Consider the following 24974-nt stretch of genomic DNA (forward strand, 5'->3'; position numbering starts at 1 on the left):
ATAATGGATGTCTCATAATTTGATATTAAATAAAGAAAGACAAAAATAATTTTATTTGACGACAAACATGAGAGGTTCAGGGTTGCTTTAAATTAGTCTCTTCATGCACTCACTCAGTCTGTGAGGACAGCCTATAGGCATATTTATACATGCCATATTCCTTTAATTTCAGGTCGGCGCTAGACCTGACAGCGCTAATCACTTTAATTCTTTATTACCATTTCTGTGACTTCCGGTCATGCACAGCAAAATGATGGTTGAGTTTGAATGAGGACCAAAAAAAACTAAATGGATTTTGTCTTAAAGCAATAACAAGTTGCAGTTTAGTCCACACCAACTGCTGTTGTGTTGATCGTGTAGTTTTGGAAAAGTTAAGATCATGTTACGAATGCTAAAAATGAACTTGACAGTTTGCATATATCATTTCCATTCAAAACAGCAGGGTGGCACAAGTCGTCCTTCATCTGGATGACTTAGTCTGTCCCAGCAAACTGTGCTGTCTTTGACCTCTGATCTATTTTTCCATATGGGATATGTCAGATATATCTAGCTGGACAAGAGTGCTGCTTTTCAAATAACCTCAGATATACAATTATTTATTTCTAAACACAAATGTGGTGTTTTAATAAGAAAATAGTGACTCCTAATTTACAGTCTGTTCTGTAAAGGACAAACGTTAAATTGGATTTTTTTCATCGCAGTATAAAAAAGTCACGCCAGTATCACCATTCAACAGAAAGGATCTTGTTTGCCTTGAAATCAATGGACTGAAGAACATCACACTCCTTCTTCTTGTCTCCATTCCAGGCTACTCAAAATTCAACATGCTGCTATTTGTGCTCTAATGCTGCTATCTAGTGGGAACTTGGACGAAAGCTAATGTTGCTTTGAAACGACTGAATGCATGGCTTCCCTTCAGAAACTGTTAACGCGTTATGTTGAGTCCTCTATAGAAGAAGGTGGCGTGCAAAACGTACGTGTTAGCGTTTTTTCCTGTCAACTTCAATAGACACTAATGTGACGTTTTCAGGGATTAAAGCAAGAAAAAGATGCGGATACACTATTCCGACCCGTGTTCGACGCTGGTTCACAGTTTCTTTTGTCTTCCGGCCTATAGCTCCACTGAATCGAGGACTCTGTTCCGGTCGACCCTCCTGACTCTAACTGAGCCAATGAAAGGGTTGATAGATGACAGTCATCCAATCAGCGGCCGCTACAGTCTACTCTGCAGTAGGACCCTCCCCGCTACTATAGTTTCTTCTATTTTGGCGGCTGTGCGGAAAACATGGCGGAAAATTTGAAAGGTAACTTATGATGACTACATATGACTTTATATTCAATTATACCTTTATTCACCATTCGTATTTAGTTAAATCTAAGGGCAAACTCTTTAAAGATCTCAAGTATGCACGCTTTTTTATTCTCAAGTTCACATAACTTTAACGACAACGGTGGAATTGTTTGTCGTGGTGACTCGAGGAAGTCAAGTTACTGCAGTTAAAAGCGGCGGTCACTTTTGTGAGGAAACGTGAACTGTGAGTAGTTGATTCAGTGTAGATGTAAGGTATACATTCTGGGAAGCATACATGAATCAGTTTGAGAAGTCAGTTTAGCAATTTGCATTGTGGGGACAGGCTTCTTGATTTAGCGGGCAAAAAATGTAACGTTAATGTTTCTCAATAAGCTTCTCGCGCCATGCAGCGCCACGCAAATGTTTAAATGTCTTTTTCGGTTGTTTGATGTTCCCGTGAGGCTATGGACGTGACGATTCAAATCCCCAAAACCTGGTCAAAACCTCGACTTCCTTGTGTGGGGACATGTCAGTGACGTTTTAACAAAAACATTAAGCGACCATTGCTTCTCTGTTTATCTAGAGAACCATGACACATTAAGAAAGTATTGTTTAATGCTTGAATAGCTGAGAGCCAAATGGTTAGCAGACAACATAACTGTTGAGGGTTAGTTGACTAAGCTTTCCGCCTTTAGCGTGCTTTCGGCTGTGTCTGTTATCATTCTCCCCTGCACTGTTAGGCGGTAGAAGGTATTTATCAGATTGAAAGTGGTTTTATTGAGAAAAATGTTATTCAATGAGATATATGTATGCAGAATTAAAGCAGGTATCCAGACAAGGTTAATAGGTATAAAAGTAAAGTTATTTCGCATTTACGGATTTAGAAATGGACAATGCCAATTTAAAGCGGATGGCAATGGTAGTTTGAGGTGGAGTTAGCCTGGCCGCGGGTCTAAGTTAACTTTGTTTAAGGCGGGGGAGCAGTTCTGGAGAGAGAAAGGTGATCGTTGCTCCTCATCCCCAGAGTGGTGTACTGCGAACTGCGATTAATGGCTTAACGAGGTATGCTGAATTAAAGAATTTTTAGTTTGTCACAAAGTTGGCTCTTAACCTGGCTAAATCACCATGGTAACATATGCTGCACACCTTATATTGTCTGGAAGAGGTTATAGTCAGAGTTTCAGATAAAAGTCAGTTATTAAAAAGCGCTGTGCTTTGAGTAAATCTTTCTCTAGCAATATTTTCTGTGAATGAAATTCTCATCTGAGGGAATATGTCATATAGATAGATACTTTATTGATCTCGAGGGAAATTCAATATATGCAGTCTGGCTAAGCCATATGTTAAAATGTCACACAGTGAAGCCTTGTTTTACACAAGACGTTTGCATCATGTTGTGTTTTTTTTGTTTTTTTTGGTCATGGGGACTTATTGGAGAATATGATTTTGCTCCAGGTAATATTAACACTTTAAAATTTATTGGTGAAGGTTCTCAGTCATCCAGGTCCTGTTCTGTGTAGTATATTCTTAGGGCATCTGGACTTGTTAGGGTTCTTCAAGACGTTTCGCACACTTATTACACACTTTAAAATTTACATGGCATATCATCTACACGCTAAAAGAATAATGCTGTGTATAGATCACTGTTGATCATGTTTTAATTCTTAGTCCTGATTTACTGCCAAGTTTTACACTGCTGGTACTGCAAAGAATAGAAGACTGATTAAAAAAATGATTAGGTAGTCAGCTGGTACTTATCACAGATAATGTTGAATCAAGTTAAAGTTTAACCACTGCAGTACAAATTACATGTTGACATAATTTACACTGAAATGTCATGTCTTCATAGTCAAATATCGCTTTGCAATGAACAGTTTCATATAGTTCTTATAATATACACAAAGTGCTTTTGGACAGTATTTACCCATGCAACTTTGATAGTTTTCTGTCTGCATTTAAGCTTAAATTTAAATGTGGGGGGATTACCTGTTAGGTAAACTCTTATTTTATAGCACCCCACCACACGCACCCCCCAGGTTGTTGTTATCTGATGATCAACCCAAGCCTGGGAATTACACTCATCAACTAACAACAAATTAAACGATCTGCTTTCTGTCTGCAGAATCGCTCACCCCACTTTTAAGGGGAGTTGCTGTGTCAGTGTATTGCAGTGTGCCCTGCAAGATGTCCTGGGGTGAGCTGGAAGCCCTGTGTCGTGGAGAGAGGCTCCACTGTAAAGAGCTTGGGGTGAACAGGGCCAATATCAACGACTATGAGGTGGAATTCCTCTGTGACTACAAGAAGACTAAGGTAAGGTATCAGTATTGGAACACATGATTAGAGCTGCCATGCCATTAGTCTATTAATCAATTTGTTCACTGAAAGAAAGTTAATCTTCAACTATTTTGATTATGGATTAATCATTTCAGTCATTTTTTTTAAGTATAAATGGCAAACATTTGCTGGGTCCAGCTTCTTAAATGTAGTGATTTGTTGCTTTTCTTCGTCGTTTTGCGACAATAAGTGAGGAGCCTTTAGATTTGGTTTGTCTGTTGGTTTGACAAAAGAAACAATTTGAAGACATCACCTCTTGGAGAGTTTTTTCCCAATTTTTTAGACATTTTATGGCCTAAACAAGTAATCATCAGAATTCCCTTATTTATACCAGAGGGGAAAATAATTGTCATAATGGATCATGTAAAATAATAATTTGTGGCAACCCTACACATGACAGTTGTCTGCTGTTTAGGGGTGGGTGAACTGGCCAGAAAAACTAAGTAATACTTGGTTTAATACCACAGGAGTGTTCAAAATGAACAGTTTTGTGTCATTGTTATATAAAAACATATATCGTAGACAATATAACAGACTGCAAAGGACTTGACACTGATTCTCACAGTATAGTTTTTTATTACATTACTGTTTTGGTTCAGACATTCACTGACTGGCAGGCAGAGAAAGACTAGCTGCAGAACTCTTCAAAGAAAGCAGAAGTAACCATAAAAAGGCTTTAATGGAATTCATTAGACAATGAAACATCAAGAAAACAAGATTTTCTCTGACTCTAATAGTTTGAATCACTGTAAACAACATATCAGCTAAAAAACAAATACATACATAGGGCTGGGTATCAATCAAAAATTTTCGATACCGATACCTTCACTTCGATACCGGTTCCTGAACGATCCTTTTTTAATAATTTCCAGAATGGATTCACACTGGCTGGCCCTGTCGTCCTCACGTCAGGGTCAGAGGCTACCGTGAGAAGATAAACAACAGTGAACGTTAGGTGAGCTGTTTAACCAGCTGACCCAATTGATGAGCACATCTTTACAAGCTAAGCTTTATATGTTACTGTCAATCTTTAGTTAGCTTTTGATTTAGCTAGCGACATAGCCATAAAATAAAGCTACACACTAACATCTGAAGTTAGAGTAACAAAGATCCCAGTTTAACTCACCACGCAATGCACGTATTAAGTTGCAGTAACATTAAGATTAATGCCGTATTTCGCTGAACGTAAACTTACCTGTTAAAATCCCACACACCGCGCCGTCCTCGGTACTCTGGGATGAAGCGGAGTCCAACAGTGGAGATTTTGAATCAGGTCGCTCCGGGTTTGTAACGTCCACAGGCGAACCTGAATACTGAGGAAGGCTGTGGTCCGCTCCTCTTGAAGTCAAACACCGAGCAACTTTCTGCTCTTAAATTTATTCCGTGTACAGTCAGGTGCTTCATCATGTTTGTTGTGTTGCCGACCTTACCGACGATGACCTTTTGGCTTACATTGCATCGCTCACTATTGGCATCAAGTTTGCAAAAATGGAGCCACACTTTTGACCTCGACGGCATTTTTTACACCAGTTCGTTGACACACTCACAACTACAGTTTCCAACACAGATGCATGTGAACCCCGTCTGCATGCGCAAACAACATGTAACGTTACAGCCAATCGGCGGCAGCATGACCAGGCCTTGATCACATGATTAACATCTGGGTACCAAAACTTGCCACCGAAAGACAAGGCATATTTTGATGCTTGATACTATCGAAGTATTTCGGTCGGTACCTTAAAAGAGCTGAAGTTTGATACCCAGCCCTATACATACAATACATAGTCTTCAGAATTCCAATTATAACAACCTGTCATGTTTGTCCTTTGTAATGAATGATGTTTATTGCATGTATGTTTCTCTCTCTCTCTCTCTCTCTTTCTCTTTCTCTCTCTTTCATCCTCTCTGTCCTGTCCACCTCTTCTTTCCCCCCTTCACCCGGCCAACTATCAGCAGGATAGTTCTCCCTTGTGAGTCGGGTTTTTCCTTGCCACTGTCTGCTTGCTCGGGGGTTCAGGCTCTGGGTCTCTGTAAAGCATCTAGAGACAATTTTGATTGTATAAGGTGCTGTATAAATAAATTGAATTGAAAATTGTAATCATATCTTAAACATTAAGGCTTGAGTGCTGATTTGGTGCTGTGAATTTTCAAATCACCAACACTTTACTGCTGAGAATATCTATGCTCTGTGTTTCATGTATATGTGTTGACATACAAAATAGGTTGCATAAATGAGAAAGAATTCAGTCTTTGCCACTAACTGAAACTGTTGTGTGTTTAAGGAGGAGGAGTTCTATCTGGTAAAGTGGAGAGGCTACCCAGAGTCGGAAAACACTTGGGAACCCAAGAGGAACCTCAAATGTCCAAAACTGATGAAACAGTTCCACCTTGACCTGGATCAGGAGCTGAGGCGCCACAAGAGACGCTGCACCCCAAAAAAGCTCGATAAAGAAGTTGCTTTATCCCTGATCCAGAAAGCCAAACTCCGTCAAAGTCTGCAGCGGTGGGAAGCCCATTTGAACCAGACACGCAACCACCCAGGTCGCATTTTTGTCATGAATGAAGTGGACTTGGAGGGGCCCCCAAAAAACTTCACCTACATTAACAACTACAAAGTAGGCCAGGGAATCATATTAGATGAGATGGCCGTGGGTTGTGAGTGTAAAAACTGTTTAGAGGAGCCAGTAAATGGCTGCTGCCCGGGGGCCTCCCTGCACCGCATGGCCTACAATGCCAGAGGGCAGGTCCGGATCCGGCCGGGGAAGCCCATATATGAGTGTAACTCCCAATGCAGCTGTGGCCCTGATTGTCCCAACAGAGTGGTGCAGAAGGGCATCCAGTTCGACCTGTGCATCTTCAAGACGGAGAACGGCCGGGGATGGGGCGTCCGTACACTGCAGCATATCAAAAAGAACACATTCGTCATGGAGTATGTGGGAGAGGTGAGACCTCAAAAACTGCTTTTTTCGCTGTCAGCCATGTCCTGTCATTTTTCATTTCTTGGCTTTATGCAATTATGTAACCATGGAAAAGCCATCTGAAGTTATAAAACAGACTGGATAGCCCTGAAAATCACACGACCTGTTTCCATCCATCCATTTTCTATACCGCTTATCCGTCAGGAGTCAGCCAGCCCGTAGTCAGCTGGAGCCTATCCCAGCTGACTACGGGCGAGAGGCGGGGTACACCCTGGACTGGTCGCCAGTCAATCGCAGGGCCAACACACAAAGACAGACAACCACACACTCTCACACTCACACCTAGGGGCAATTTAGAGTAGCCAGTTAACCTAATGTGGATGTTTTTGGTATTGTGGGAGGAAGCCGGAGAACCAGGAGAAAACCCACGCAGGCACAGGGAGAACATGCAAACTCCACAAAAAGGGCCCAGACCGGGATTCGAACCTGGAACCCTCTTGCTATGAGGCGACAGTGCTAACCACTGCACCACCGTGTCACCCATTAACTGTTTCAAGACCACAAATTCAGCTGATAACTGAATTAGGTATTTTGTTCAGAAACCATATCATGTTAAAACGGTAGGGTTGAATTTGTACTACCAGAACAGATATCCAACACTGATTCTTTTTTTTTATTTATGAATTTGCTATTGGGTATACAGTGTATACCCAGTGCTGCTTGTACGTCAAAACATGTCCCATCATTTGGACTGTTGTAATCTCAGTGTTTTTGGCTCATAAACCACACTCTACCTCTGCCATTTAGAGAAGCACAGATGCAGTGGAAGGCAGCAGATAATGTCTACTCAAGGCTATAGTTAGTGAAAGGGTTAGATTTCATTGGATTATTTTGAAAGGTGTTTCTAATATTTGTATGTGAAGGGAAAACACTAGAAATATCTTTTTTAACATATCCAGTGCAACACCACCATGAACAGAAATGACAACTCTCTGACTAGGGATGTTCCTAACAACTAATTTCCCTGACTTTTTAACCAGAAAACTTGAACTTAAACTAGTTAACTAGTTTAAAAGTAAGAAAAGAAAAAAAAAAACAGTCAAAATTGAGTACAATTTAATCTATAAGTTAAAATACTGCATAAATTACAAGAGTCATTTGAAAGTATTAGTTATATTCTTTGTTAACATAACATCTTAGACACAACATGTAATGGGCATTGTTAACATTAGTAACAGATGCTTTTTTTTTTATAAAGCAACATTTGGCAGCTAGCAGCTAAGCCTAAAATTAAAATAAAGTAAGACAGTTTGTAATTGACCCTCGAAGTGAAAATTCAAGTGTTGCAGCATCTCATGACAGAATATGTATAGGAATAAGTACTGAGGGCAATATATACAAAATACTTATACATAGATACTAGTAGGCTGTAATGTGTTAATCACTGAAAACAGAATAGAAACACATTTGTGCAAATTTAGTGCAGTGCTGTCTTAAAGTGGACAGTGCAGTATACAGTGAACGGGGCTATGGGGGGCACAGCTGTTAAACAGTCTGATTGCAGTGGGCACAGATGAGCATCTCAAGCCCTCTGTCCTGCTCTTGGTTGGTATTAGCCAGTGACTAAATGAGCTACATAGCTGCCACAGCTCGTCATGCAGAGGGCAAACTGGGTTATCTAGACTGGCTCTAAACTTGTCCCTGATCCTCCTCTCAGCCACTGACTCCAGGCTGTCCAGCTCCAGACCAACCACTGAGCTGGCTTTCGTCACTAGCTTGTTTAGTCTGTTTTATGTTTTATGCTACCACCCCAGCACACCGCTGCAAAGAAAACAGAGCGCTGGCAACCACAGATTGATAAAAAGTTTTCAGATGTCTACTGCAGACATTGAATGACCGGAGTCTCCTTAGGAAGAACAGTCTGCTCTGCCCCTCCTGTAGAGGGCATCAGTGCTGTTTGTCCAGTTGTTTATTTGTACACCACGGTACTTGTAGGGTAATGTCTAATAAGCCACCAGCAGCTCCTTGGTCTTGTTCATGTGGAGCTTCAGGTGGTTGTTGTTGCACCATGTGATGAAGCTCTCTATCAGTTCTCTGTACTCCTCTTCATTGTCTCTCCTGTTACATCCGACAATGGCAGAGTCAACAGAATGTCTGGAGGTGGCAAGTTGTAAAACAACTCCGATGTGTAAGATGTGAAGAGGAATGGTGGCAGAACATTCTTGGGGAGTTACTCAGCACGACCTCAGAGCTACAGCCATCCACTTTGACGTACTGCAGCTGGCTGGTCAGGTAGTCCATAATCCAGCACACTGTGTTGGGATGCACTTGTGTCTCCAGTAGCTTCCCTCTCAGAAACCCGCGCTGGATGGTGTGGGAGGCACTTGAGAAGTCATGAAGTTGATGGCATCCTCCACTCCGATGTGTGACTGGTGTGCGAATTGTAGTTTGTCCAGGAAAGATGAAAACAGGTGCCTCAGAACCAGCCTCTCAAAGGTCTTCATGACATGTGATGTCCACGCTATGGGCTTGTAGTCACAGACTGCTGGGACTACTTGTCTTTGGCATGGGGACAATGCAGGAGGTTTTCCACAGTTTATGCACCTCCCTCAGTCTCAAGGAGAGGTGGAAGAGATGCTGAAGAGGAGCTGCCATTTGGCCAGCACACATCCTCAGTAACCTGGCACTGATGTTATCAGGCCCACTAGCTTTGCTCCTCTGAAGTCTGGCAAGCTCCTGCTTAACCTGGATGGGGGTGAGGGTCCGGGTAGGTGATGGGGAGGGGGGCTGGAAGAATTGATGATGTGTTGTGGTTCTGTTTGATGAATGGGGGGGGGGGGGTTGGAAAGTAAGGGGGGGCTGTCCTCTGGGGCTTGAGGTTTACCGAGAGGGGGAATAGTAAGGCTGCTGATGGGGAAGGTGGCAGAGGCTCCAGCACACTGTCTGAGTCCACAAGGGAGGGGGTGGTGTCAAACCCAGTGAGGAATAGGTTGAGCATAGATGCAGAATCAAGCTCTCCCTGCACAGTGGAAAGAGTCACACCGCTGCCTGTCATAGGTTTCATCCCACTCATTTTTTGAATTGTTCTGTCCCATCTTAACCCCAGCCTTCTCCTCTGTGCGCCCGTACTCACGTGTAGCCAGGCTAGTTTGAGCAGACTGTTTGGTATATTCTCATTCAGCCATGTGTCTGTAAAGCAAAGCAAACTTCCTGTAGACTTGCTGGTTGTTTTCCAAAGGTGTGAGTTTGTCTGCTTTGTTGGCGGTGCTCCTCACATTCCCCATAATGACTGTAGGAAGAAATGGTTTCACTTTCCTGTCTCTCCTTTTCCTCTCCTGAACCTTCACTCTGGCTCTCTTTTCATGACTTCCATATCTCCATATCTCCTCTGGGACACGGGAAGAGGGGACTCCAGCTCCCTGCCAGTAACTTCGGAGCTTGTCACGTCACAACCAGAACATCAGTGAAGCAGCACTCACACTTGTATTAAAAATAAGTAATAAATAAGTAGGCACCCAGAAATCTAAAAAAATAGTCTCTGGCACGTGGAAGTATAAAGTAAAATTAAAACCTAAAACATCTGTGACACTCAAGAAAAACTGAACCCCCAGAGTTTACCAAAGGTGGGTTAATTGCAGGGCTTTCTGTTCTTCTGGACACTCACTTTTTGTTTATATTCAGTTTCTTATTGTTCTGTATGTCAACAGTAGTTGTTTGTGGCTGAGCTTGTACTGATATATTTAATATCTGAAGTTGATGTTGTTTTTTTGCTGTTGTATCTAAAATAATGAAATACACTGACAGATTTGTTCCAGTAAAGTCATGTCTTATCCTCCAGATCATCACAACAGATGAAGCAGAGAGGAGGGGTCATGTGTATGACCGCCAAGGCTCCACATACCTATTTGACCTGGACTATGTGGAGGATGTGTATACAGTGGATGCAGCTCACCAAGGCAACATCTCCCACTTTGTCAACCACAGTGTAAGTGTCTTCAAACTGTGTACAGACTATACTGCATGCAGCTCTCTGTCTGAGGGACCACACTGAATTTGTTACTACATACACTATATAGATAAAAGTATTTGTATGGAGTTTTTCAGTGGTTGGGCTTGACCCCTTACTTCCAGTGAAGGGAAATTTTAATGCTTCAGCATACCAAGACATTTTTGACAATGCTATGTTTCCAAATTTGTGTGCAGCAATTTGGGGAAGGCCATTTTCTGTTCTTGCATGACTGTGCCCCATTGCACACAATTCTCCAAAATCTTGCGGACAGCCTTCCCAGAGAACTGGAAGCTGTTATAGCAGTGCTGTCTGTGTATTTAGAATGCAATGTCATTGAAGTCCCTGTTGGTGTAATTGCCAGGTGTCCCATTACTTTTGCCCATATAGTCTATGTAGCAGTGTGTATGTCCTAGTTTTAAAACAGGGCTTCTATTCTGCTGTAGTCTTGTGTGTCTTTTAATGAAGAAGTTAATTTTAGAATTCAACTCAGTGCCAGAATCATCATCATGAGTATTTATACGTACATTAATCATATTCAGTATTTCACGTACAGTGCATCCATAATGACAAAGTTTGCTTGAATCTTTTTGCAAATGTATTAAAAGTAAAATTTAAAAAAAAATTATATAACACGTACATAAGTATTCACACCCTGTGATCAATACTTTGTTGAAGCCCCTTTGGTGGAAATTACAGCCTCAAGTCTTTTTGAGTATGATCCTATAAGCTTGGCACACTTATTTTTGGGCAGTTTCTCCCACTCTTCAATGCAGAACCTCTCAAGCTCCATCAGGTTGGATGAGGAGCATCAATGCAAAGCCATTTTCAGATCTCTCCAGAGATGCTCAAAAGGGCTCAAGTCTGGGCTCTGGCTGGGCCACTCAACAGTCACAGAGTTGTCCCAAAGCCACTCCTTTGTGATGTTGGCTGTATTCTTAGGGTTATTGTCCTGTTGGAAGATAAACCTTCGCCCCAGTATGAGGTCCAGTGCACTCTGGAGCAGGTTGTCAGCGAGGATGTCTCTGTACATTACTGCAGTCATCTTTCCCTCAACCCTCACTAGTCTCCCAGTTCCTGCTGCTGCAGAACATCCCCACAGCATGATGCTACCACCACCATGCTTCACAGGAGGAATGGTATTGGCCAGGTGATGAGCAGCGCCTGGTTTCCTCCAGACCTGACGCTTGTCATTCATGCCAAAGATCTTTGTTTCATCAGACCAGAGAATTTTGTTTCTCGTGGTCTGAGAGTCCTTCAGGTGCATTTTGACAAACTCCAGGCGGGTTTTCATATGCATTTTACTGAGGAGTGGCTTCCGTCTGGCCACTCTACCATACAGGCCTGATTGGTGGAGTACTGCAGAAATGGTTGTCCTTCTTGAAGGTTCTACCCTCTCCACAGAGCAACGCTGGAGCTCTGTCAGAGTGACCATTGGGTCGTTGGTCACCTCCCTGACCAAGGCCCTTCTACCCCGATCAAGACAAGACAAGACAACTAAAGTTAAATAAAGCTGACTTGACTTGCCTTGACAACTTTATTTGTATAGCCCATTTTTACAAGCAGTTTGTCTCAAAGGGCTTAACATAACATCAGCAACATCCTTTGCCCTTCGGCCCTCACATCGACTAAGGAAAAACTCCCAGAAAAACCTTTAACAGGAAAAAATGGAAGAAACCTGAGGGTGAGCAACAGAGGAGGGATCCCTCACCCAGGACGGGCAGACGTGCAATGGATGTTGTACAGGCAGGAAAGCAGTTAACAACATGAGAACAACATTACTAAAAAGACAAGTAAAACAAAATCTCAACTGTTTAGTTTCACTTTTGATGCCACCTCAATATGATTTTAACATTTCACAAGACTGAAATTATAATAATGAAATTATAATGAACTGCTGTATCATTCATGTATTTTTTATGTGCTGTTGAAAATCACTATCCTATCAGTTCTATTCAGTTCAATTCCCCGCCGATGGTCAGTGCACAGAAGAATGACAGGCAGATGTCAACAGCAGACATTGGGTTGGCCATAGGGCCGGCTACAGTTCAACATGAAGATCTGGATGGAGAGATACCTGCAGAAAGATACAGAGAGAGAGAAAGGGAGGGAGAGACAAAAAACTACGATGTCCTACGCATGTCCTTAAGACATGCCTGGAGTCTGGCTAACGGCTCTGTTTCTTCAGGCTTTAAGGATAAGTACAGCTGAGTGTCATCAGCATAACAATGAAAGTTTATGCCATGTTTCTGAATAATATTTCCTAGAGGGAGCATGTATAAGGTGAACAGGACCGCCCCAAGCACTGAATCTTGTGGAACACCGAGGCTAACTCTTATATATGAAGAGGAACCATCATTAACATGAACAAAGTGAAATCTGAAATCCCTGTGATCCTAGTCTCATGTTCTAATCTGTGTAATAAAATGTTGTGATCTACTGTGTCGAAAGCAGCGCTGATATCCAGTAGAACGAGTATGGAGACAGTTTAGTTGGGAAGCCAGCTCTAGGAAGAGTCCTTTTGAGTGTCGTGGCTGTGAATACTTATGTACATGTTATAATTTTGTTTTTTTATTTTTACTAAATTTGCCAAAAAAATTCAAGCAAACTTGTTTCACTTTGTCATTATGTGGTATTTTGTGGGAGAAATTTAATTTAACCTATTTTGGAATGAGACCGTAACATAACAAAATGTGGAAAAATACTTTCTGGATGCACTGTATTCATCTGTGACTTGAAAAGGATCCTTCCTCAGTGCAAACACTTTGGAAATATGCTGTTTCTTTTATTGTATGGTGTTTTAAGGATAGTCTGAATTCGAATGAAAAAGTTCCTGACAAACTTGTTCTTCTGCAGTGTAACCCCAACCTGCAGGTATTTAATGTGTTCATCGACAACATTGATGAGAGGCTCCCGAGAATTGCTTTATTTTCAACAAGAGCTATTCGGGCAGGAGAGGAGCTCACCTTTGACTACAAGATGCAAAGTAAGTGTCACTGATTCAACAGATTTGAACTCTATTTTTAGCTGAACTTTAAATAGGCTTATAAAGGGATAGTTTTAAGTTTCTAATTTGGTCCGCGTGCCCCTAGTTTGGGGAAATGTACTGCTGTGGACAGGAGCAGTAAAAAGCGGTTAGTATTTTGCGCACTGGGCTGTTTTGAATACAGGCCATTAAAAAGGATATGGTGGGACCAAACTCAAATTTTTGCACTAAGAATTTTTCAAGGCTTTGGAGTAAGCAATCGTGGAGGCACCCACAGTGGAAGAAGAAGCAGTGTCACTGATTTTCTTCTAAGCTTACATGACCATGAGGTATATTGCTGATTCCAAAAAAAGTTGGGATCCTGTGTAAATGATTTGAAAATCATTATTAGTCTATATTCAGTAAAAAGTAAAAACTACATATGAATAACATGCTGACTTCTGAGAGAGACTGACACAAAGTCTACATTTCAGATTGTTTTTGGAATCATGGATGTGTCCTCTGAAGAAGAGGAGGACCATCCGCTTTATTCCAAAAGATTTTAAAGATTAGTGTTCATCACAACAGAGGTTTGTGGTTTTCTTCCAAAGAAATTCAGTAATTTTGTCCACCAATCAAAATATATCAGATGAGATGTATAATCATGCCTGTATATGACACCCCTGAATCAAATGGCACCATGCGTTCACCGTGTCGTTAACAGCTGATGAAGAGGTGGGGATAAATTTGTGAAGGGGTCGTGTTCAATTAAATTTGAGCCCTTTCCAAACCAACTCTTATATGTTTCCAGTTGATCCAGTTGACACAGAGAGCACCAAAATGGACTCCAGTTTCAGTCTAGCGGGGCTCACCAGTTCTCCCAAGAAGAGGATTCGAGTGGAGTGTCGGTGTGGATCAGACTCGTGTCGAAAATACCTGTTCTGACAATAGACTTTTGGAAACGCAACACCTTTATTTGTGTAAAGATGTGAAAAAATTGTACAGCTTTTTAAAATGGGGTTTTCTTTTCTTTCTTTATTTTTTTTCATGAAAACTGAAATTTGCCATCGGTTTTTCTGAACGTGACAAACTCTTCCAAAACGAAAATCCCGATCTGATCCAATGACAGTGGAGGATGGGTGGAACAAATACCACAAAGACCAGCTGTCACATCCTGCATGTACAAGAGCTTAACAGTGACAAAAAGGAGGGGAAATGAATGCCGTTGCTGAGTGTAAACAGTTATGCATGTACCATGTGCCCACAAGTTTACATTCAGTATTTCTTAACACAAAGAAAAACTAGCTGCCTGCAGCACATAAATGAACCGTTAAAGTAAATTCATATGTTTATTTTAAATATGGCTCAGTACAAATACCCTGTGCTGTAAAAGCAGAATGTAGTTGCATCGTGAGAAAAAAAAATAAATCATGTATAGAATTCAAATAAAACTGAACAAGATGTTTCAATAGTCATTTTCAAATTGTGATATGCTTAGAGATTCCTACCCACAATCTGATCTGTACTATTAATTACTATGTCGACTATGGATTATATGAGTGATTTCAGGCATCTTTATCCTTCGCTTTTAAATTGCAAGTAGGTATATCAGCTCATCCATCGCAAAGTGCAATAGTGAGAATGAATGGCCGTTTACTTTTTGAGGAAAATAAATAAATTTCATGGTTGTGCTCTCTAAATAAATATATTCCAAAATTACATGATACATTTAGTTTTGACCACAATGTCTACCAGCGAAAACATTGTACTCAACAAGCTGAGATCTGGGAACACAACCACATCAATAAATCAAACTCTGAGCTGACTGGAAATAAATCTCACGTTGGGCAACTTTATTTGAACAGAAAACAAAGATGAACGGTAAAATTGTTATCTGTTCGTTATAAAGAGCCACTTTCTGGTTCACCTTTGGCCTACTGTACATACTGTAGTGTCCTGTGCAAAAAGGGATATTGTAGCAACAATTCACTTGATTCTCACTTTCACTCTGACCTTTGAATAAACACTTTGGGATTATTTTTAGTATTCCCAGATCAGCTAGGTGAGTGTATTGTCATTACTGACAGGAGTGATGGACAAAAGTAAGAATATTACACCCAAGCTGTAACATGCTCAAATAAAGATTTCAAAAACTACATAATTTTAAAGGTCCACTTCATTTCATTTCAGTTAATGAAGTGGTCATGGAACCATCTCCAAATGATCTGAGCAAACATTTACTACATTCTAATCAAGTAAATGAGTTGAAAAGCACCCAGAGCCAAAGTGACAGTGTCATGCAGATCTCCCCCCAGACATGGCTCACTGTTCAGTGAAGTTGAACCTGCATACAAAGTGCAGCTCAGCCAGCACTGCTGCTCATTATATGTACGTGCAGGTATACACTCTGTGCTTCCTGTCACCAACAGCAGCAGTGATGCAGGAAGGTCAGGATAGTACAACTTGTTTTACAAATGGACACTTTAGTGTCATTATGGTATTTTTCTTTTTTTTTAATTAATTTATTTTGTGTGTGTGTGGCGGGGGGGATGTCAGTGGACTAAATGAGAAATGAGTTCTTTTCCTACAAACATTACTTATGACTGTACAGTGTGTATTTTGTGGTCAAATAGCTAGCTTTTACAGCGTGTATATTGAAACATTTTAGTTGTTAGTACTTCAGTGTGTGACTTCCTTATAGTTGGAGAATAAAATAATGTAAATAAATGGTTTTAATGTTTTTGCAGTTTTTCTTTTAAGCATGCAGCACTTTTTGCCACTAGATGGTGACCAGCTATAGCTATCAGCCAAATTATACAGAGAATGTGTAGCGTTATTCACTTTTTGTGATTATAACAGCATAGACTTGGCAATTATATTTCTTTGTACTGAAAATCCTGATACTTTACTCATTTACAGCAATCCTGAATCTATCCTTCCCGTATCAGAAAATACATTAACTGTTTGCACAATAACCCATTAATGACTGAAAAATGACATACGTTACATCCTGTGTAAAGTTTTCAGGTAGGGTAGGTCCATCATGCAAGAGTTGGTTAACTCTGCACTGTGCTTTTGCACTTCTGTACTTTGGTATAAGGCCTCAAGTATAAACATGAAGGAAAATTTATTTCAAAACACTGCAAACACTGCTGCTGCAAATGGTAGAATGTGTTTGGTCTAGACCTGCTCTAATTGGAAAGTGCCATGAGCTAACTTTTGCTGTGAATTGGCGCTATATAAATACACTGAATTGAATTGAATTGTTTCGACTTTTGGTATATATGGAGTCTGGATATCACTGTTGTTTGGTCTAAAGGAGCAGTAAGGTATTAGCATGCACAAAGCAGGAGTCAAGACGCCGAAGTCTGGCCTAATTCTGTTTAGAGATCGGCTCTGTCGCTGCTGCTCTGAAAGCTACTTGGATGAAAATGTAGGCCAGGATGGTATTGAGTGTGTCCTCAGTAAAAGCCAATCATCTGCCTCACCTCATGTGGCAGAGATTGCTTTGGATCAGGACTTCCTGAGCTCTAAGTGAGACATAGGTGCTTGATGTCATTAAGAGGTGAAGTATGCTCACAGCTTGTGTCTGGGTCAAATGAAACAACAGTGCTGATCAGGAACAGTTGGGATCATTCATGGCTATTATGATGTGTAGTCTGATGTCTGCATGCATTTCATGTTAAAAAAAATGAACTGAAAGGGTGAATAATTAATTCATTTTCAATTTTTTAATGTAATACTTATTATTGTGCCCATAGGGGAGCTGACATGTTTGGTGTCTATAATCTTTTTCACTCTTTGACTCAAATGACAGACACGGGAAACAAAATTCACAGTTCCCGTTAAAAGTTCTGCTGAAGCTATTATGGGGCTTTAATCAAGTTTACTGTGTTACAGGACATCAATCCCACCATTCTTGGAAACAAGTTAAATCATTATAACCCGTAAAGACAAACTTTGTCTCTCCTGACAAGGATCATACAAGTTCAGAATCCTGAATAGATTTTTCCGTACATTTCAGGCAGTCAGCGGTTGCCACATATTTTGTAAGATATTAAAATCTGTATACTCCTTCAGTATTCTGCACAGCCTTTAGCCCTCCTACAGCTAACATATTTTCCCCTTTACCTGTAGTGATACAGTAGCTCGCCATCCAAATTGTTGAATTTATTTGGCCAGATTCTGGGATTTTTAAAAATTACAAAAGATTCAGTTTTATGAAGAATGTGTGCTCATTCCTGAAAATCGAACATGTAAACACAGTTTCAGATGTTTTAAAACAGGAGTTGCAGAATGTAAGTTGGACTGAAATTAAGTAATGCAGGGAGTGTATGCACTGAAAGGAGAGTTAAGGTGTCAATGTAATTAAAGGATTTGGTCTAGAGTTTTGTGAGTGAGTTTTGTTGTGAACTGGCGCTATATAAATAAACTGAACTGAATTGAATTGGGGCGCCACAGTGGTGCAGTGGTTAGCACTGTCACCTCATAGCAAGAGGGTTCCAGGTTCGAATCCCGGTCTGGGCCCTTCTATGTGGAGTTTGCATGTTCTCCCTGTGCCTGCGTGGGTTTTCTCCGGGTACTCCAGCTTCTTCCCACAATACCAAAAACAAGCACATTGGGTTTGTGATTGACTGGCGACCAGTCCAGGGTGAACCCCGCCTCTTGCCCGTAGTCAGCTGAGATAGGTTCCAGCCCCCCCATGACCCTGATGGATTGTATGTACTCCAGGATGTGCTGAGATAGGATTTTTCTTTTAGGTTTTGACAAATAATGTTCTACTTCGAATTCCGTTCTTTCTTTTCGCAAGGGTGACCTACCAATACTGATTTTTGATGATTCCAGTCTTCTTTCTAAGAGCTATAACTGACAGCATATAGAAGCAAAAATCAACTTTTCTTCAATGCAAAATTTTACTTTCATAATAAAAGAAATTCGAAAACTTTACAGTTTCCTTTCAAAATAAAGCAGCTTGAAAGAGCTACAAATAACAATGAATTTAAAATGAGCTTTACACCCAACTTAATCTTACTTATTTTACTTTACCAAACAAAAGCAGGTGCAACAGATTTCTATAACCAAACAAATGTCAGTTACTGATATCATTTTACAGTATGCTTATAAATTCACCAGGACTGCGGTAACTTATCAGATTTCTGAAGCCTCCATTCTCAACTATGGAGAACAGCTGGACATCCAGGGTGATGAATTCCATCATTTTCCTCCTAATTGCTCTGGTGTTTTCACTGCTCACACCAGGGAAAGACAGGAGAGCGCTGAGGTCGGGCTAGCTTTAGCTTTAGCTTTAAACGCTTTTCCTTTGCTTCCTCAAACTGGGCATGTTCAGCTGAGTCATGGTGTGTTTACGTGTATGATTAGGTTTGTTGTTGTTGTTGTTTGTTTTCGTGCTTGTCCCATACGATTTGCTTTGGCCTTGCATGTATTACGGTGAGCCTTGTGTCTTCTTCGCTCACGGTGAAGGACGTGTGAGCGTGCGGCTGTGACGTCACTGCGCGCACAGCTGTACGTACGGCGTGCGTGATGTTAAGTGGAGCGCTCTGGAATCGAACATACAGGAGACTGACTGGCTGGCTTCTGGTCCGGGCTGAGCACGCTGAAAGCTGTCCGATTCCGGTCCGCTGCTGCTTCTGTAGCTCTGCTGTAACATTAAAGCGTTAAAGTTTCTGGAGAATTCACAGGCCTCGTACTTACTTTGGTTACAGCTTCACCGTTACAGATTGTTACTGTTATTCATGTTACCGTCCATTTTATACCAGTAACATTGGACACTCACTTGTCAGATTGGTATGTGGCTTCCTTAATGGGGTCCAGTCACACCAGCATTCATGACAGCAAAACTGGCAAAAACTGTCTTGGACAATCACAATGCAGAGTCCAAACTGGAGAGTCCTGGCTTGCAAACATTTTATAAAATCTTATGTTTTATTTTCTTGTGCACAAACAAATTCCATCTTTAGGGCGCACCACATTAGCTTGTTCAGTTCTATAAAATCAAAGTAAAACCTGCAGTGGAAAAGAGTCTGGTGATACGGTATCAAATGTATTGTTTAACCGCCTGTTGCTGATGAATGCTTCTTGTTTACCACTTATGCCTGCTGTGACCCGGCTGTTATAGAGCCACAATACAAATATTAAAGTTTAATTTCAGTTTATTATAATTTGGGTTTATTCGTTTGTAATTTTCTCCATCATTTCCAATGGTTACATCTTAGGGAATGCAGCAACATCAAACAAAATTATCCAAATGACAGAAAGCACTTGCAACACACTGGCATGTCAAACCGAAGGTGAGCGCAGCTGAGAGGCCTGTAGTAATCCCTCAATAAACCGCAAAACTTTTACTGTGCACCTTCCATCTAACCCGTTGGTTTGTTTCTTGACAGTTGAGACCGTGGGGTCACTACGTTATGGTCACAGTCACCTCATTTCGGAAAAAGATTATTTTGCAACTGAGTTCAGTCTTCATCTTTTAATTCTTAATTTTTAAATTCTGTTTTATTTCCTCAATAAAACAGTTAGAGAGAGGACAGCGTACGCAGTCACATTTGGATGTTTCATCTCAAGATGTTCTTTTTACCATCACTATCTCTTAAGATGTACAAACAAACAATTAGTAACCATCCGTTACCTGTTTAGAGTTTTGAGTAAACTTCATTGGTTTGAAAACACATTCAGAACTTTGTGCCAGGAAAAGGGTCAACATGAGAAATACTGTGGAGTGAGTGGAATATCAAAACGCAGTCAGTGTTTCCCTTCTGCTGTGTCTTCTGTGTCACACATCTTACACATACACACATTCATACCTGCCAGTAGAAACACACACACACACACACACAGACACACAGGCACACACACATTAAAAATATGATGATCAGGAACCGTTTCATTGCATTTCAAAGTTGGTTTGTTGCCAATATAATACACACTACGTAGTACAGAGGTCACAGAAAATTTACAAAAGATAATACGCCTGAGGCAACTAAAAAAGCACTGTCAGGCTTCTTCAGCATCAGTTGTGAATCCACATTTTTCTCTGGCTTTGTATCCACAAATGAAAATGGAAAGTTATTTTTTCTTCTTCTTCTTCTTCTTTCCTCATGTTGATATCCAAGAGGGAAACAACTGAGAAAAACAATCCCACAAAAAATCCAGAGCATGAAGTCATATCATCAGTATGTAACAGAAGCCCCCCTCCCCCACCTTCTCTTCATCTCTCCATGACCACAGTCCAGTCAATCCAGGTTTTGATGGGAAGAGCAAATAATCTTCTGGATGTCACTTGTGTACACACAGTATTCCGTTTCCTCCTTTTGAATGACTGAGCACATACACAACAGATACATTTGTCAAGTCTTTGTTGCATTGTTTTGACTTTGTTTTTTTTTTGTTGTTGTTTTGTTTTTTTTTTTAAATGCAGTAAGGCCATAATTCTGAAAAATAAAAACAAGATTAGCTGTGGCATGCTGTCGCTGGGTGTTTCAGATACACCACAGCAGAGACCTCAAAGCCCCGCGTTATTCCCCCCCTCATTCGTAAGGACTGTGTCATGTTTTCAGACATTCACTGACAAATTACAATCTCTGTGTCCTGTCCTTTACTTCCACCGAAAACTCCAATTCAAGTTCATTTCCAAAGAGAAACAAGAAAGAAGCACAGTTAATCGATATATCTAGATTTGTGCAAAAGTAGAGCAGTAGATATGACTTTTGCCGCGTCCTCATATGTTCACTGATGATCATTTCTCCTCCGCAAAAAACTGTGAGATGAAATCATGTCAAGAGGATATTGAGATTTATCTTGTAATCTTACAAACTGGTGGAGAGAAATCTTTTTATTTTCCTGCCAGCTATCTCAGCTCCCAGTCGTACTGTTTACCTCACAACCAGATGGAGGATGCAAATGATTGCTGTTGGGACTATATATCTTTATGTATCTAATGAGAAATTGAAGATTGATTTATTTTAACTAAGGTTTAAGTCTGACACTTAAGTCAAAAATATGACTTAGGACAGAACATTTCAGTATTTGGACATGTTTAAAAGCCCAAATTTTGGTTTAGTACCTTTCAGTTTTGATTTCCAGTGTTCTAACCAAAATGGATAGAAATGATCTGAAGAAATGAAATAATCAACCGACAACAGGTGACGACTACTAATGGCTGAAGTTCATTTTTCAACAGCAACAACAAGTTGTGTGATCAAGCCTGAGTTGAGTGGGGCTGTTGTAATGCCACTAGATGGCTATTTGATGTGAATGAAGTCTCCAGTCTGCTGTAGAGGACAGAGTCTGGCTTCCGCTGTAACACTGTCGCATTTCACTTCTCCTCAGCACGGATAAAAAGAGGCTTTAAACAAGTGACAGTAGAATTAGATTCAGTTATCAGTCGTCCGTTTAGAAAAGCAGTTACCATCGGTGAAAACTGTTTTACAGATTTGTCATCTCTGTGTGTGTATTCCAAGCCTGAAAATAATTCCTTATTGTATGTTTTCTGTCGCATGAGTGAGTGATGATGTTAAAATGTTTTAGGATACCATCACTCATCACTTCCACAGATGGAAGTTTTATTTTTGCACTGACAAACAGAAGATTTTCTCCTGTCTGTTATATCACAACCCATTCTTTCTTCAGATAGGCTAATAAGATATAATTTGCCAGCCAGGCCTAACCAAATGAATATGTCTAACTCACTCTTTTCTAATACTCACTTTGAGTCAGGGGGCTTTCACTATTGATCTATTTTAAGACATGGCCATAAGTTAACTTAAGTAACATTTCATCACACAGGTAATGTAAACATATTTTAACCCAAAGCATGATGTATGTTTCCTAAAATTAACCAAGCACTTGCAGTGTTTAAACACAGCACAAAGACAATGAAGGTGACACAAAGAAAATCACCAGACTTAGTCTTTCCTGCGCCTGAAACTCATACAACGCGAACGGTGTAAAGTGACAAGCGAAAAGTGTAAAATGCGTGAGATGACATGCAGATGTTCTTAAAAGTGCCCTGCTGTTTATATGGCATCCCATGACATCATTAATTTGCAGCGTCTGTTTTACTTTGGCTCATTAATCTATCAGCAACCCAGAGCATTTCTTTTTTCTCAAAGATATAATATAAAATAACATTTCTGCACTAAAATGTCTAAAAAACAAAAAACCAAATAGACCGTTGTTACATATTTTGCTGAGTGGTGTACTTAAATTATCCCACATATTTCCAAGAAACCCGGAGAAATCTGTAGTTGTAAATTATCTGTCTCTTGTCGCTATAACTTCCAGGAGAGTGTCAAAGAGTCAGAAAGGAAGTTGGAGAATGTGACTAAACACGAATAAAACTTGAAAACGTTACCTTATCTGTGAACATGTCTGCCTGAGTCATGATGTGGTTATTTAACAATGAAGACAACTGCCACGATTCCACCATACTTCAGTGCATCATCACACTATGTCTTTTGTTGTCATTGTTTTGATTGGGAAACCGGTAGTGGTAGAAATGGCAAGCTGCGTTTAACAATAATAAGCTGGGTTTGCTAAGTCAGTAACAAATAAAATTAATTATTTAATATTAATTTAAATTCAATTGTCAAAAAAATACAGATATTTACTTCTATTCACAAGTGAATTTCATGCTTCAGAGAGGCGAGCTGTTCTTCTAGAGCGTGAATTTCCCCGCTACGGGACTAATAAATGATTATTTTATCTTAGAAATAGAGGGATCACCATTTCTAATTGTAATGGTTGGCTCAGGAAATTTTTACTTTGTAATAGGAGCGTTTTATGAAACTGAACACTGTGTTCAGACTCTAAACAAGCTGCTGTCAGTGAGAAACCTCTGTTTACTATTAACTGAGTTCATCAAGTCTCATCTTTTGTTTTGAATAAAAAGCACATGCGCATCAAGTGGAAGAATTTCTGCAGTCACCTGGAGAAGACTTTTGTTTAGGCTAACATCAGTGAGCAACAAATAGAGATACTGGGGACATGGATAACCTGTGAACAAAGATGAGACAAAAAGAAAATACCAAAATCATAGTGATAAAAGCTGGTGTCCGTGTCACTCATGTGTTTGTTTCAGACCCAAACAGTCATTTTATGTTCCTCAAAATCAAAACAATAAGCTCATGGACGACTGGAATTCTCTTTCTTCCTGTATATTACGCCTGAAGAGAGGCAAAGGGGGTGGGGAGACAACAATGACAGACCATGAACGGCAACATCCCCGCCAACCTCAGATATTGCATCTCCGTCCCTCCCTCTTTTCATCTGTCTCTCCACTGTTGCTAACAGTATTATCTATTTTTTTTTCTTTACTACAATCCCATTTCTGAAAAAGTCATAATGCTGTGCAAAACGAAAATAACAACAGAATGTAAAGATTTGCAAATCCTTTCCCACAAAGACATTACAAAAACAAGTTATTTAATGTTCAAACTGGTGTTGTGGTTTTTAAAACTATACACTCATTCTAGATTTGATGTCTGCAAAACATTGCAAAAAAAACTTGTTACAGGGTCATGTTTACCACTGTGCTCCATCACCTTTTCTTTGAACAACATTCTTTAAGTGTTTTTTTTTTCCATAACATACAAGCCTGGACTGCAGACAGACCAGTCAAGTACCTGCACTTTTTCAGTACAAAGTTACACTGTTGCACCATATGCAGAATATGGCTTCACTGTCTTGCTGGAATAAACAGGGACGTGCCTGTAAAAGACGTTGCCTGGATGGTAGCATGCGTTAGCGACTTTAGCAGATGTGCAAGTTAACCATACTATTGGCATTAGCACACCCCATACCATCACAGATGTTGGCTTTTGAACATTGTGCTGGTAACAATCTAGATAGTCCACAACATCTGGGTTAAACAATTTCCAACAGCAGCACAATTTTCTATCTGAATTTGAATTTTGTTTTGCTTGGTAGAGTTGTAATTGTGAATGTAATGCAGAAATATGTTGACCAACAATGGTTTTCTGAACAGGCACAGGCATTTGATGTTGTTTTACGCCTTTTAGCATGCCAACAACTTCCCCTGTCCCAACTTTTTTTGAAATGTACTGTTCACATCAAATTCACAATAAGCGTATATTAACAAAAATCAGTGAAGGTTTGAACTGTTTTCAATTGAGTATATATCAAAAACAATTAGGAAGTTACCACACTCTTTGTTATACACATTTCAAACAGTGTCACAATTGTTTCAGAATCAGGGTTGTAATTCAGCTGTTCTGTACTAAAGTGGATGTTTATTTTTATTTATTTATTTGACAAAACAACTCAAACACCCTTGGTCATTCAAATTTTGTAACTGGCTAGTTTATGAAGCAGTATTTGTCATTTGTTTGTGGCAATATTTGGCTTGGTTTCCACAATGTCTGCGTTATTACTCGTTTCTTTATTAAGGTATTTTTCTGTTTTCTATTTTTAATGGTGTGC

The 24974-nt window shown here is 40.1% G+C and overlaps 1 protein-coding gene across 3 annotated transcripts; it reads left to right on the top strand.

The window, feature by feature from the left end:
- The first annotated feature begins 1195 nt into the window (after positions 1 to 1195).
- LOC124063390 (histone-lysine N-methyltransferase SUV39H1-like) lies at positions 1196 to 16253 on the top strand. 3 transcript variants are annotated; one of them, XR_006844103.1, is made up of 7 exons: positions 1196 to 1304; positions 3414 to 3601; positions 5908 to 6567; positions 10382 to 10528; positions 13406 to 13535; positions 14009 to 14104; positions 14326 to 14547. XR_006844103.1 is itself a non-coding variant. In XM_046397010.1 (6 exons), the coding sequence occupies exons 1-6, from the start codon at positions 1286 to 1288 to the stop codon at positions 14457 to 14459; spliced, it is 1278 nt and encodes a 425-aa protein (XP_046252966.1). In that variant the 5' UTR covers positions 1196 to 1285; the 3' UTR covers positions 14460 to 16253. The 3 variants fall into 3 exon arrangements, 2 of the variants coding, with proteins under 2 accessions (XP_046252966.1, XP_046252967.1); XM_046397010.1 differs by lacking the exon at positions 14009 to 14104 and having other exon boundaries at positions 14326 to 16253; XM_046397011.1 differs by lacking the exons at positions 1196 to 1304; positions 14009 to 14104 and adding an exon at positions 1334 to 1535 and having other exon boundaries at positions 14326 to 16253.
- The last annotated feature ends 8721 nt before the right edge of the window (positions 16254 to 24974 follow it).

The sequence above is a fragment of the Scatophagus argus genome, chromosome 8 (genome assembly GCF_020382885.2).
Source record: "Scatophagus argus isolate fScaArg1 chromosome 8, fScaArg1.pri, whole genome shotgun sequence".
In the NCBI taxonomy this organism is placed as follows: Eukaryota; Metazoa; Chordata; class Actinopteri; family Scatophagidae; genus Scatophagus; species Scatophagus argus.